Below are 15,486 nucleotides of genomic sequence, written 5' to 3' on the forward strand. Positions count from 1 at the left end.
GAAACTAGACTACTTCAGGATTTTTTCATCTGGATGAACTACAACTCTTTGCTCAATACATTGTGATTTTCGACTTATGTGGTATCTAATACAGCAATAAGCCACATGTCGGCCTCTCCTCACCTTCTTCTTTCTCCACTCCTCTTGTTTCTTTCCGTTCTCCTTGTACAACCTTCACCGCATCGGTGATCTCCACTCCCATATTGTCTAGCGCGAAGGGCTAAAATGGGGAAGAGGGGTCAATGAGAGGAAAGAAAATAGGTGACGGTGTATTTACTTCCCCAATCTCTGTTTCTGGTGAACTCCATCCGCTAGATCTAGTTGTCACCATGGATCAAGATGACATGGGAGACTAGATCTAGATGGCTCTCTTGGGGGTAGCTCAAAGGAGTCCTACTAGTAATGGCCTTGTGGCTTGTAGGAGTTTATCACGGCAACAGTGATGACCTTATGGCTTGGAGGAGCTTGTGGTGCCAGTAGCGACAGTGGTCTTAGAGCTTGGCACCACGAAGGGAGACCAGCGTTTGAGTTGTGCCTAGGTGGTAACCGGCATGGATTTGGCTCCAGTTGCTAGAATTAGCTCATCGTCATCCAGTCCACCACCACCTCGTTGTCCCCAAATCATTATTGTTGCAGCTTCGTCCTCCCACAAGTCGTTGTCGCCACCGCCGCCACCTTGAGGGATGGCCCCTTTTCACTTCCCTCATCAACATTTTGTCAGTGGTTGGACCTATAGAGGTCATGACCAGTTCCTCTCCCCCGTCTGCATCGCATGAGTGGCGATGGGGGTTGAAACAGTTTGGAAAGTTTCAGATTCCGGACATGCTTTCAGAAACGGAAAGCGCCGGTTGGAAATTTTTTTAGGAAATTTTCAAAAACAGAAACAAATTCAGAATTATTTCTCAGAAATGGAAACAGATGCAGTAAGCACATTATCCGTCGAAAGTGGAACATGTTGGAAACTTTCCAAATAATTTCTTGGAAATGAATTCGGAATATTTTTTTTTCAAGAGAATGATTACTGTCTCAAAACATGAAAAATTGGACTTGAGAAAGTGATCTGTGATATGTGAATTGTGGATGTTATCATTATGATATAAAAGTGGTATTGTCAGTTGGTAAAATTTAGAAATTTTATCTATAGTTTTAGAAAAAAAAATTGGAAACTCAGTGTGAGGTTTTTATATTTCAATAAATATTTGTTACTGTATTTATTCTGTTTTTATATCTAATAGTATTCGATTTCGTTTTCGTATCTAGGATATTTTATATGAAAATGAAAGTGATGGAGGTGATTTTTAGCCGTTTTCATCCATTAACTTTGTTTCAAGAGAAAGGAAAGGAAGAACAAATAAATATGATGGCGTGGGTCCAGACAAGACTTTTTAAATATACTACCTCCGTTTATAATTTTTGAATTTTTTTCTAGTCAAATTTCTTTAGGATTCGACTAAGTTTATAGAAAAAAATTAGAAATATCTATCATACTAAATTAGTTTCATTAAATATAACCTAAATATATTTTGATAATACATTTATTGTGTTAGAAATGTCGAAAAACATAGTCAAATTTTAAAACAAAAAACGACTAAGAAGAACAGTCAAAGCGACTTACAATGAAACGAAGGAAGTATATGTTATTAATCTTTGGCCGACTGTTTTGTCCATTGCAAATTGCAAGCAAGACTGGTACCTCGTTTTAGTTAAGGGGTAATCTCTTCGATTTAAAAGGTTGAAAGATGTTAAATGTCTTGTTTGTAGTAGAGGCATGTAAATCATACCTTTTGTGCTTTGTGATAGTTAAAGGGGTAAATCAGACTTAACCCATGTGTTTTTTTTTTGACAAAATTTACTTTTCCTGAATCTTGATCCTAGCTTTTATCTAGAAGTATTTTATGTCAAACTTATCATGATTCAAGTTCGGATGTCTATAATTACACGCAAGAGTATGTTTCAATTGGATATCAGTGTCCCATCACATTGTACTTATTCTTAATAATAGGATTAAAAAAAATCTATACCTCACGTTGAATGCGCCCACACCTATTCTTATACTCGGATCAATCTATACTATCAGTATCAATATAGTTGATACCGACTAAGTCCTAAAATTAAACATGCAAGTACGCCACATCATCATCAACTAGCAATTATTATCTAGAGTATTTTAAATTACATATAAATATGTCACATCATTACCTACTAGCAATTATTATCTAGAGTATTTTAAATACCATGCAAACATGATATATATATTTTTACAACTTAATAAGCAAGTAATGTCAAATCATTATCTCCATATCATTTTTATATTATTTAAACATATACATTTATCATTTCTATAATATATAACATACATTTATCTACATATCCCGTAGCAAAGCGTGGGATATCAACTAGTCTTACTATAAAGTTATACAACCCTCTAAAACCTAAAATTCAACATGCAAAGATGCACATTATCTACAAACAATTATTCATGCAAACATACTATAATATCTATAATTTTATAATTTATTAAATTTTAAAATTTTACTAGAAAAAATGCACAACGGGTAATTATGTTTTTTTAGTAATTGGGATCGTTATGCATTATAATTAAAAAATTTAGTAAAAATTATTCCTCATTTTGGGCCAGAAGTCCAATCCTCTCTTCCTTTTTGGTCCCAGTTAGTCCGCTACACCTTTCCGCTCAGCATGTCTCTCTTCGGCCTAGCCCTTGCAATTGCAGCCGTAGGCCAGCTTGACCTTTCCAGGCGAATCTTTCTTAATCTTCTATTTTCATTTTTCCCAAAATTGGGCTTTTGATGCACTCGATCCTATTTTAGTTTAAATTGGGCTTTTGATGCACTCAATCTTCCCTTTTCGTTTTTCCAAAATTGAAGTGAATTCGTAAAGCTCGGGAAACTCGGGATAAAAACAACCAGGGAAGCTCCGCTGTCGGCCATCATCCACAATGTTAAATAGGGGATTGAATTCGATGAATAAGAGCAGAATTGAAAGGGGAAATCATGAGAAAAACGAAGATGGAGAAATGAAAGGATCGGTTTTTGCAATCAATTAAAGGAGTAAACGTACGGGGAGGTATATTGATGTTGCGGCAGCAGTTCGGCCTAGCGGCGGCTGAGGCGTGCTACGCGTGCACGGATCAGACCGGAGGAGATCGAACAAAAACCGGGTGACGAAAAAAACGGTTCCACGCGAAAAAAGCGGCAAAAAAAAAACCAAACAACCATTAAAAAAATAAGGCCACAAAAAAACCGGGCAGACTGACCAAACCGAAAGATCGAACAAAAGCCGTGCGACCAACAAAAACTGTTCCACGTGAAAAAAAGGCGAAAAAATATAGGCATATAGGTAAAGATACAATATTAAAAACCAACTCTAATAAGGATGACGTACCAAAATATTGACAAAAACATCTTTCATTTTTGTAATAGTAGAGATAATGCAAACATGTTAAATCACCTCATATAACATAATATTTCCATATATCCTTTCATCCTCACTTACTAAATATTATTTCTATTATCTTATTAAGCCATATCATATTAATTATATTTATCCCTTAGATGATTAATCTATGATCCAAATTATCTCCATTCCTTTTCTTCTCTCTTTAAGCTATATCATCTCGATTGTTTTGTTTTTAGCCATAGATAATTAATCTATGGTATAAATTATCATCCTCATTTTCTTTTTCTCACAAAGCCACATTATCTTACTTTTACATTTAAATTATCATTCTATATATACTTTTTAAGTTATCGTAAACCATATCAACAAATGTAAACTATGCTATCTAGCTATTTTACTTGTTTTTGTCTTACTAAGGGCCTGTTTGGTACAACTCCAACTCCTAAATTTAACTCCAGAAGTTGAGTTTAAGTTATCGTAAACCATATCAACAAATGTAAACTATGCTATCTAGCTATTTTACTTGTTTTTGTCTTACTAAGGGCCTGTTTGGTACAACTCCAACTCCTAAATTTAACTCCAGAAGTTGAGTTTAGAGTGGAGTTGTGGAGCGGCCTAAACCCAGCTCCACATCTCTAGTTCATTTTGTGAGAGAGCTCCACCCAGCTCCACTCCCAGTTTTAGTGGAGCTAAAACTGTTTGGTTGAGCTCCATCCCTAGCTGGAGCTGTGCCAAAAGGCCCTAAACTCTTGTGCAAGGTTTCGCCTCATGCCAAAAATCAAAACTAACTGTCGGAACTTCATGGAGCAAAATAATGTAATTGACATGACCAACACACGGAAAACCTCCAATGAGATTTTTTGAAAATTACCTTTCAAACATTTGGCTCGGCCGCACGGGTATACATGAGACACAACAGTGGCATATGCGTAGCTTGACAGTACAACACTGATGCAGCAAGCAACGCGTGCAGACACATTTTTAAAATCCCACAAAAAGTGCAAGGAGATCATATCATGGCAGCTAGTGCACCAATCTCCCAGCCAAGCCGGGAAACTGCGCTTGATCTTCAATTCTTGGTGCGGCAACAGGACCTCGAGAGCTATAGCCATCCCGGAATCCTCCACGGTCACCACGTCCTCTGCCACGTCCCCGCCCCCGCCCACCTGGGCTGTAGTATCTTTCACCTTCAGCCGGCTTCAGGAATTCATTGATGCTAAGAGACTGGCGGAAAATAAGATAATGGCTTGAGATTGGAGCAACGTAAGAGCAGATTGGACTGAAATTTGGGAGAATTCTACAAACCTTCCTGGTGCGTTCATCTCTTTCAACATTTTCTTTCTTTTTGTCCTTGTCAGAACCCTGCATTAAAACAAAGTGGAAGGTGAGCAGCGGGGCTAGTTATGCTCACGGAATTGAGTAAAAGTGCTGCATGAACCTACCAGCTTGATGAACACTTCATCAGAATCCTTCTTCACTGAGAGCTGTTGCATTGACTGCAATTCCTTGTCCACCACAACCTTTCTCTCTTCAACCTTCAGTGAAAGCAAAGCTTTCCTCTTCTCCTCCAGTACTTTCTCATATTCCTCCAAAGTCATCTCCTGTGTACCCGAATAGGGAAAAAGAATAATTTAATAAGGACCGGTGGCAACATACTATAAGGCATTGAGCATCTGCCTTTTGTATTGTAATGGTAAGTGCAGAACAGAACATCAAAGAAGAAATTGAGCGTGTACATTGACGACAATCAAAACTAATTGACTTGAGAGCATATATGCATGCTAAAACAAATGAAAATGAAGGTGTGCAGAAAAAATGTAGATGGAATCATAACCCCAAATTATATGGACACATAAACCCATGGCAAACAAAAGGAAACAAAAAAAAAAATCTAACCAAGCCCAACCAATCAATACAACCTCCTAAGCACATACATTTTCAGCTTTGAACAAGCCCATTCTATGAACCAACATAATTTCAATGGATGCACAGCAAGTGTTTTTTTTTCAACAGATAGCTATTATGTATGGCAGCCTCCTGAATCCATGCATGCTAAAGTAATGCATGAAAACCTTGATGCTTCCACACAAGCTATCTATAGGCTGGGTGAAATTGAGAATTTGCAATGAACCACCTGTTCTGGTGTGCAAGACTCACTGGATCAGATCAGCCAAGGGTGCACCAAGAAAGACATGCATGCATGGCTAGGGACTGCTGAATATAATGAATAAGGACAGCAGGCATGTTCTCCACCAGTGTACCTATAGGCTGGGTGAAATTGAGAACTTGCAACGACTACCTGTTCTCTTGGTGTGAAAGATTCACTGGACCAGATCAGCCACAACAATTGGTTGGATCAAGAAAGACAGGCACGGCCAGCCAGCTAGGGATTGCTGAATTTAATGAATAAGGACAGCAGACATGTTCTCTACCAGCATACATATTATCCTGTGTAGGACTCATTTAGCTTGATCAGCTAGGTAAGGAAATAGAAAGGCATAGCCGAGGAATGCTAAATACAAGGAGGACAAAGACATCAAGCATGTTTTTTTACTAGTTAAACTAAAAAATATCATTGAGAAAAAAGAAAGATGAAATTGCGAGCATCCAAATGCTTGCAGTTTTTCGCTCAAATTAACTAGACAACATCTTATTAACTGGCGATAAACACAAATTGCCATACTTAATTATTTATATGCCTGGGCAGGAATGTACTTAAGCTTCAGTTCTTCTAGTGGTGCCTCAGAAATGGATCTGACTTCTGCTTAATTGACAAGTGTAATAACAATTCATAGAAATAAGGGAGGATGCAAATCGCATGAATTATTTAATACTGGTAACAGGTCATAGATTAAGTGAAATTGTGGGGAAAATAAATCCAAGCATCACAAACTGTAATTGTTTATTCCCATGTGCATGTAAAAGCACAGGTACAAATATAGAATAACAGCTAGATGAGCTAGAACACTGCCATTAAGTTTTCAACGTGAACTTCACAACTGAATTGTAAAATATAACCATTTCCATTATATGACTCATTTATAAATAAAATATCAAAGGAATCACACAATTAGAATAATCATCATTTTGTCTCCATGAATTTTCTGCATTAGGAAATCCACTTGAAGATGGGCATGTGAGAAATTGACTTGCTATAAAAAGTTTAGATAGAAAAAGAGTGTGTTAAATTAGCAAATATTGGTCAAGACATGTAGTTTGCATGTAAATGTTAATTCTTCAATGCATTATCGAGCTAGTTTGTTCTCTGCATCTCCAATCTAGTACTAGAATATAATGGTACAACACAAAACTGGAATTATACCTTGTCTTCAGGTTCCTTTTCTTCCTCTTCATTTGATTCACCCTCCTTGTGTTTCTCGACTTCATCAGATTGTGGTACATCTTCCTGCTTGTTTTCCTCAGTCACGGTAACAGACACTTCAATACTGACAGCCTCACCAGATTCCCTAACAAATCACAAAACCAAAAAGAAACATTAAACTTAAACAAACCCATTAAACATGAAATAGCACTTCCAAAGAATATGAAGTTTCAGATATCAGCATTAACTGGGCAAGGGCTTCATCAGTCACAGTTCCCCAGTTACCACGGCCTGCGCCTTCACGTTTCATCCCATACCCTCGACCTGTGCCACTACGACGTTCATAGGCACGGTGAGGAGCACGACCAGACTCATCCCCAGCCTCCCCACCAGTGTAACCGCCACGTCGGCCTCCGCCACGGTAAGGCTGGCGTGGTCCATGGCCCCTCTCTGAAGGTCTGTGTTCACCTTCTTCCCTCCTCACAATTCCATCCCCAAAGCCGCTAGCGCCATACCCTCCCTCTACACCGTTGGTATCACCCTCACCAAAATCACGCCTTTGGCCTATCCTGCCTCCACCAAAACCACCACTGCCACGCCCTGGTCCATTGCGGCCTGCCCCCTCACGGGCTGGAGCACCATAGTTCCTGGACTCCTTTACTGCATTGACAAATTAACACTATGTAACTAAATTATCCCCATGTGCGGTGAATACATTGCAGTTAAGGGGTATTAAGAGATATTAAAAAACAAAACTTTAAACGATAATACTCCCTCCGTTTCATATTGTAAGTCACTTTGACTTTTTTCCTAGTTAAATTTCTTTAAATTTATTAAATTTCTACAACACCAAATTAGTTTCATTAAATGTAATATAGAATATATTTTGATAGTATGCTTGTTTTGTGTTAAAAATGTTGCTATATGTCTATATAAACTTAGTCAAACTAGAAAAAATTGACTAGGAAAAAAAGTAAAAGTGACTTATACAAAATGAAAAATTCCAGGCTACTGCAACCACATAGGTACATTGACATAACGTCATACTATTATTACCCTGCAACAGATTGGCACATCTGGACAGAGCATCCCAAATAAATCAAGAGCATTTCGATTAAAACGAAGTAAATTTTAGCTTCCCCAATCCCCAGCACAAGGCGCGGACGCTAAAATCCCCGACACCCGATCCAATCCGAGCCAGCCCGTGTGAACTCACCAGCCTGCGCGGGCGGCGGCGGCTTGGTGGGCAGCTTTGCCTGGGCGGCCGGCTTGGGCGACGCGGCCGCCGCCGCCGCCTTCTTCTCGGCGGCGGCGATGAGGTGCGAGGGGTCGTCGTTGTCGACGTCGACGAGCAGGTCGAACTGGTTCTTCGTCCCCATCGGATCCTCCTCCCCCCGCAACGAAACCACCCTCTTGCACAACACCCAAACCACTTAGGACAACGCCGCCGGTGACAAGACCGCCATCAATGGCGGATGGACGAATCAGGCACGATGGGTTGCGGGCGTGCGGGGTTTAGAGGCGGAGGTGGAAGATGCGGGAGGGGTGGTGGCGCGGTGAGTTCACCCTAAAACCCTAACCCTAGCCGCCACCTGGAGCTCACCCCCTCTCTACTCTACCCTCTCCAAACGGAGGGCTTACTAGTTGTGTGAGTTTAGCTTAGCAAATGACAAATATACCCACGATTTTCCGATTATTCTCGACACCGTGTTCTGCGACGGGAGAGCTTTAGAGCTGAGTGGGTTGGTTGGGTAGTTGTGTCATTTTAGAGCACCGTGCTGGGCTTCTGGGCCGTGACCTGATTTACATGAGAACCCTGTAGAATCGTCTTTGGGCCTGCGGGTAGTGTTAATGGGCTATGTTTTGACTTTGTAAGACCATCGTCTTTGCCGCGTGCTTCCATTATTCCATTAAGCATAAACATAAAAAAAAAATGAGACATTTTTAACCTTTAGAAAAGATGTTTGCCTCACCAAAATCGATGTTCGCTATGCAAATCAGGAGGACGGTACTTGTTTGTTTGTCACTTGCCCTTGCATAAGGATATCCATAGTGTGAGTCTTATATAGCCTATATATATATTATGAGTGTGGTCATTATAATTATTTATAGCTTGAGCTACTCATGCATATGGTTACCTATAAGGAATAAAATAATAATATAATCTCTCTTCTCTCCACACTCTCTTTTTCTAAACATATGAGATATCTAATATAGTTTTGATGGGACCTACCTTATAGCCCACTTATAAACTCAGCCATGGTGAGAAATAAAATAGCTAAGGACAAATGCTTGTGGTCTCATCTATAATGACTAGTTCAGCAATATACATTGCTCATGCCCTAAACGGAGTGGTAGGAGGATTAAAAATTTAGAATTTAGAAGCTGGGCTAATATAACCTTCCAGCTCCAACCTCCAAGTGGACTTATGGCTGAAGAGTGAGAGGAAGGCTTTAGGAGCAAGTCTCGAACCGACTTTCGATTCACTGGTTTCCTGGTCTGCTGGTTCACTTGGAAATAAAGGAATGTGAGGATATTCAATCAGAAGTAAACCTCGGAAACGCAGCTGTTCTTCGCTATCAAAGATGGAATGATCATTTGGAGGGAGGTTGCTTGCTTTAGAATTTGACAAGTTCAAGATCTGCGGTCGATCCGCCATCTGTTTACATATACCTTTGCCCCCCCGTTTCGGCAACCTTGTCTCGATGTTCTACTACGATCCTGTTTGATATAGCTTCAAATCTTAGAGCAATGATAGATTTGAATTTTGTATGTTAAATTTTAAATTTTATCTAAAACAGACGCAAAATAATTTATCTAATTATCGTAATCGCTAATTTAAATCCATGCATTTGGGGAGATATGAATACCCAGATCTAACGAATCTCGACTCTATATTTGTGCCAAAGAGAACCTACTTATACTTACCTCCTAAATCAATTCGGAAGTGTTTGAGAGGACGATAAACGAAAAGATTGAGAAGATACACAAAACGATGTAAGTCATTATCATATGAGTAGTTAAGTATTAGTTATTTTAGTCTTAAAAATATAATAATATTATTTATAAAGTAACTTCCTCATGTTATTTTAAAATGCATTGTTTAGTAGTTTGGGAAGCGTGCACAAGAAAAACAAGCCACTTCTAAAAACACGCTCCATAGTGACGTAGAGAAGAAAAAATAGAGAGAAGAAGTCACCGCTCATGCAAGGACAACCTTCACACAAACTTCATATACGTTAGTTTTAATTTTATGGATGAATGATGCAGATAGCCAGATAAAATTGAAAATTTACTCTAATGTATTAGATGCAATGCATTTATATATGTTAGTTTTAATTTTATGGATGAATAATGCAGATAGCATAAAATTGAAGGTGACCATCATCAACTGTATTATAAAAACTTGCAGGCGGTTTGGCCAACCCGGCTATGAGCCTATAAATAGAGCTAGCGAGCTAGAAGGAGCAGCTATGGAGCTGACGGCGGGGGCGATGAGCCTGCTCCTCAAGAAGGTCTGCGAGCTGCTCATGGCTGAGCTCAACCTGGACAAGAAGTTGACGAAGAGCATCGGAGATCTCCGGACGGAGCTGACCATGATGCACGGCGTCGTGCGCTGGATCGGCGAGGTGCCACCGGAGCAACTCGACGGGCAGGTGAGGCTGTGGGCGCGGCAGGTCCGCGAGATCTCCTACGACATGGAGGACGCCGTCGACGCCTACCTGGTGCGCGTCGCCGACGGCGAGCCGGAGGCAGCCAAGCAGAACCGGCGGCTCAGCGAGTCCCTGAAGAGAGCCGCCCGGTTGTTCACCAAGGGCAGGGCTCTCCATCAGATCGCCGGCGCCGTGGAAGAAGCCCAGGGCCGCGGCAAGTCGCTGTCCGACCTGCGTCAGAAGTACGGCGGCCTCAAGCTGCACGGCGCCGGCGAGGGGTGCGCCGCCATTGACCCTCGGCTCACAGCTCTGTACGTCGAGGTGGCCAAGCTCGTCAGCGTCGACAAGGCCAGGGACGAGCTGAGCGAGCTGCTGCTGTCTTCTTCAGGTGGCTCGATGCAGCAGCAGCAGCAGCTGAGGACGGTCTCGGTCTTTGGATTTGGCGGGCTGGGGAAGACGACTCTTGCCAGAGCGGTTTATGAGAGCATCAGGGAGCAATTTGATTGCGCTGCTTTTGTTTCCGTGTCCAGGAATCCCAACATCACCAAGATTTTCAGGAAATTGCTGTTTGAACTTGACCGGGAACAGTACTCAGACATCAATGATTTAGACAGAGATGATGTACAGCTAATTGATGAGCTGAGAAGTTTTCTCCAGAGTAGAAGGTACACACTGCTGAGCTTTGAGGTCGATTTTCTTCAGTATTAAAAGTTACTCCATCCGTTTCATAATGTAAAACTTTTTAGCATTGCCCACATTCATATAAATATTAATGAATGAATGCTAGAAATTCTTACATTATGAAACGGAGGAATTACACATTAGTGTTACATTACCATTGGTGGACTTCTTGTTGAGAATAAGTGTTACGCCTTATTCTCAGGTTTCCTTCAGAAGTTCAGAGACGAGTTCCTTCAGTAAAATAGGAAACAGAGTCACTGTTACACATTTCACCCTAATATACTAGGCAATCCTTTTCTCTCTTTTTTTTCCCCAGAAAACAGAAATGCTATACATTTCACTGATTTCTGCAATTAATGCTAGCTCTTACAAAATGATATAGGTATCTCATTATAATTGATGACATTTGGGATGAAAAATTGTGGGGATTTATCAATACTAGCACATTAGTACTTAATCAGTGATTGACCTGTTTGTTCAGAGCAAGGGAATAAGTGATAAGCATTTCTTATTGGGGGAAATAGTGCGAGAGTATTATGAACTGTTTGGTACAGCTTCAATTCCACTTCTCCTGAAGTTAGAGCCCAACCATATAGTTTCAGTTCCACCTAAAATAAGAGTGGAGCTGGATGAACCGCTCTCGCAAAATGAACTAGAGAGTTGAGACAGTTTAGGCTGCTCCACAACTTCACTTCAGACCCAACTCATGAAGTTAAATTTAGGAGTTGGAGCTCTACCAAACGGGCCATATATTGTTTTCTTCTGATATGTTCTTTGTTTCCATTGTCTCTCTAACATATGATGAAATAGAGTAATTGCTACACAATTAAGTATTTAACATCTCTTGTATCGTCTCTTACTATAAAATTATAGCCCATTAATTCTTACAGCTTAACATGCAAATATGATGCATTATCATCCAATAACAATTATTACATTTAAACATCATGCAAGCATGCTATATTATCTATAATTGAATAATCATCCCAAATAATTCACATAATATTTCAATATATCTCTCCATTATTTTTTAAATATTCATATAGGTATATATCTATATAGTTCATTCTCACTTAGTTCATGTTGTTTTTGTTTTCTCTCATTAAGTCATATCACATCAATTGTTTTTAGTCCTTAGATGATTAATCTAGGCAAAATGGTTCAAATTATCTTGCTACTTTTCTTCTCTCATTAAGTCATATTATCTCAATTTTTTAGCCCTTAGATGTATGGTCTAAGTTATCTTCTTTTTTTTTTCTCATAAAATCACATCATTTTACTTTACATTTGAACATCATTCTACATATCATTTTAATTTAAATCATATCAACTTATGAAAACTTATGTTTATGTAATATTTATGTAAGCTTATGTTGGTTAAGCTATCTTACACATTATTTCGACTTATTGTTATCATAGTAAATTCCTGCAATAACGTGTGGGTTTCACCTAGTTATTAATGTAGGAGTGCTGACAATCATTTTGCTTTCTTTCATAAAACAGTTACAGCCTTGTTTATTTCGTGAAAAAAAAATTTGGGTGTCACATCGGATGTTTGATTGGATGTTGGAAGGTGTTTTCGGACACGAAAGAAAAAACTAATTTCATAACTCGCCCAGAAACCGCAAGACGGATCTTTTGGGCCTAATTAAGCCGTCATTAGCACATGTGGGGTACTGTAGCACTTATGGCTAATCATGAACTAATTAGGCTCAAAAGATTCGTCTCGCGATTTCCGTGCAAACTGTGCAATTAGTTTTGTTTTTATCTATATTTAATGTTTCATGCATGTGTCCAAAGATTCGATGTGACATTTTTGGGAAAAAAATTTTGGGAACTAAACCAGGCCTACATTTCACTGATTTACCCAATTAATGCCTTGTTACAAATGTAGGTACCTCATTGTAATTGATGACCTCTGGGATGAAAATGTGTGGAAATTCATCAAGTGTGTTTTATATGAGAACAATCTCAGCAGTCGAATAATCACAACAACACGCAAAATCAATGTCTCTAAAGCTTGTTGCTCTTCGGGTGATGACAAGATTTATGAAATGAAACGTCTTTCGGATGATGATTCCAAGAAGCTCTTATACACAAGGATATTTACCCATGAGAACAACTGTCCTCATGAATTGAAACAAGTATCTACAGACATTTTGAAGAAATGTGACGGGGTACCATTAGCAATCATCACTATAGCTAGTCTGTTGGCCGGTAATAATAATAGGCCCATAAAAACTAAGGATCAATGGCACAATTTGCTCAATTCTATTGGCCGGGGACTCACAGTAGGTGAAGGTGTGGATGATATGCAGAAGATATTATCATTTAGCTACTATGATTTACCTCCTCATCTGAAGACATGTTTACTGTATCTAAGTATATTTCCAGAAGATTATGAAATTGAGAGAGATCGGTTAATATGGAGGTGGATAGCTGAAGATTTTGTCCAATGTGAAAATAATTGGGACAACTTATTTGAGGTCGGAGAGAGTTACTTCAATGAGCTTATAAACAGAAGCATGGTTGAGCCAGTCGGCATCGACTTTGAAGGCAGAGCTCAAGCTTGTCGCGTGCATGATATGATGCTTGATTTTATCCTTTCCCTATCAAAAGAAGAAAATTTTATTACTATAATAGATGACAGTGAGCACAGAACATCTTGGCAACATAAGAATGATAATAAGATTCGCAGGTTAGCCATCCAAAACACTTGAAGAATGGCAGAAGAGGCTACAGCAAGCAGCATGTCACAAGTGAGATCCTTCACTTTGTTCAGACCTGGTGTTAATTCGATGCCATCCCTGTCACTGTTTCAGGTTCTTCGTGTACTGGATTTAGAAGGCTGTGATCTCAGTAAATTTAGCAATCTTAATCTGAGGCATGTCGGTAAGCTCTCTCACCTGAGGTACCTTGGGCTAAGACGAACATACATCGCTGAGCTCCCTACAGAGATCGGAAATCTGAAGGTTTTGCAGACGCTGGACATCAGAGGAGCTCATGGCATACGGGAGTTGCCGCCCGCGATCACCGGGCTGAGGCAATTGATGTGCCTTCGCCTCGATTGGGACACCAGGCTACCAAGAAATGGTGGGCTCGCAACCCTGACGTCGCTGGAGGAGATGACCGGGCTCAGAGTTCGCCGTGATTCTGCAGACGGCGTCGTCAGAGAGCTTCGCTGTCTGAAGAAGCTCAGGGTGCTCCGGCTCCAGTGGGGAGAGATGGAGCACGGCGCGGGCAGAGCTGTGGTGGGGGCTCTCGGCGAGCTGCAGGGGATCCAGAGCATCGAGATTTACGCTTACGGCGGTGGCGGCGGCGGCGTCGGTAACGTCGGCGACGGCTGGGTGCCTCCGGCGTGCCTCCGCCGGTTCGTGTCGAACGGGCCCACGAGCGCGTTCTCGGCGCTGCCGGCGTGGGTGCGCTGCTCGCCTCTGCCGCGCCTCGCCTTCCTCGACGTGTGGGTGGATCGGGTGAGGCGGGGCGACATCGGCGTCGTCGGGGAGCTGCCGGCCCTCCAGTCTCTCCGGCTGCGGGCCACCGGCCGGATAGACGCGCGCCCGGCGGTGGAGCGGTTCGCGGTGCGCGCCGGCGCGTTCCCCTGCGCGGCGGCGTGCGCGCTCCTGCACTTCGTGACGGCGCCGTCCATGTTCCCGCGAGGCGCCATGCCGAGGGTTCGGCGGCTCTCGTTCAGCCTCAGGGCATGGGACTTCGCCGCCGCCGGCGATGGCGGCGGTGGTGGTGGGCTTAGGCTTGGGCTGCGCGATCTGGGCATGCAGAACCTCCCTTCGCTCGAGGACGTTCGCGTCGAGGTTTGGTACAAGAACACGGGAGATGGCGGTGGTTCGGCGGTGACGAGGAAGGTGGAGGAGGCACTGCGACGCGTGGCGGCCGTCCATCCCAACCGTCCGGCCATCAACATCCGCAGGAGGAAGATGACGACTGGATCGGCCCAATCCGATTCTTCCACTTTGTCTATCTAAATCCAGTCAATAATAATCGGCATGTTTTGGCAAAAGAAAAAAAAAGTCTGAATTATACCCCTGAAAAAATATTGAGTGAATATGAATTACCCCCATATACTCGAAAACCAGACATTGTTTCACCCCTGAAGTTTTAACACTAGACAAAACCCCCCGAGCACTGTTGTGAGTGGTTTAGGGTTCGAATAGCAAACACATGCTGTCCTGCGTGGCAAGAGAAAGCCTCATCAACATAATAGAGCCTTTCTCCTTCTATTCTCTCACTCTCTCTCCTAGAAAATTCCCCATTCCTTCTCTCAAAGCCCTAGCCAAAGGTGAGGGTGGCAACTGCGGTGAGACGGCGGTGAGGACAACGAATACGGAGGCAAGGTGGTGCGGTCGATCTCTCCCTATGTCTATACCCTCGAAATTCCCCTTTCCCTCCCCCCCT

At 41.6% G+C, this 15,486-nt stretch overlaps 2 protein-coding genes across 2 annotated transcripts; one reads left to right on the plus strand and one right to left on the minus strand.

The window, feature by feature from the left end:
- Nucleotides 1–4,251: 4,251 nt before the first annotated feature.
- LOC4324091 (RGG repeats nuclear RNA binding protein A) lies at nucleotides 4,252–8,356 on the minus strand. The gene is made up of 6 exons (XM_015793309.3): nucleotides 7,956–8,356; nucleotides 6,988–7,399; nucleotides 6,740–6,884; nucleotides 4,860–5,018; nucleotides 4,723–4,779; nucleotides 4,252–4,641 (listed from the first exon to the last, which is right to left on the minus strand). The coding sequence occupies exons 1-6, from the start codon at nucleotides 8,116–8,118 to the stop codon at nucleotides 4,441–4,443; spliced, it is 1,137 nt and encodes a 378-aa protein (XP_015648795.1). The 5' UTR covers nucleotides 8,119–8,356; the 3' UTR covers nucleotides 4,252–4,440.
- A 1,559-nt stretch (nucleotides 8,357–9,915) lies between these two features.
- LOC4324092 (disease resistance protein RGA5-like) lies at nucleotides 9,916–15,122 on the plus strand. Its single transcript, XM_015793279.3, is given in 2 exon segments — nucleotides 9,916–11,057; nucleotides 12,968–15,122. Coding segments are annotated over 2 exon segments (3,150 nt in total). The 5' UTR covers nucleotides 9,916–9,996; the 3' UTR covers nucleotides 15,057–15,122.
- The last annotated feature ends 364 nt before the right edge of the window (nucleotides 15,123–15,486 follow it).

The sequence above is a fragment of the Oryza sativa genome, chromosome 1 (assembly GCF_034140825.1).
Source record: "Oryza sativa Japonica Group chromosome 1, ASM3414082v1".
Taxonomy (NCBI): Eukaryota; Viridiplantae; Streptophyta; class Magnoliopsida; order Poales; family Poaceae; genus Oryza; species Oryza sativa.

Excerpts from the sequence above, each read along its gene's own strand:
- LOC4324091 (XM_015793309.3), bottom strand. The coding sequence starts at position 8,118 with ATGGGGACGAAGAACCAGTTCGACCTGCTCGTCGACGTCGACAACGAC. Across the intron at positions 6,885-6,987 it reads ACTGATGAAGCCCTTGCCCA|GGAATCTGGTGAGGCTGTCA; the intron begins GTTAATGCTGAT and ends GTGATTTGTTAG. Across the intron at positions 4,642-4,722 it reads GAGATGAACGCACCAGGAAG|TCTCTTAGCATCAATGAATT; the intron begins GTTTGTAGAATT and ends ATTTTCCGCCAG.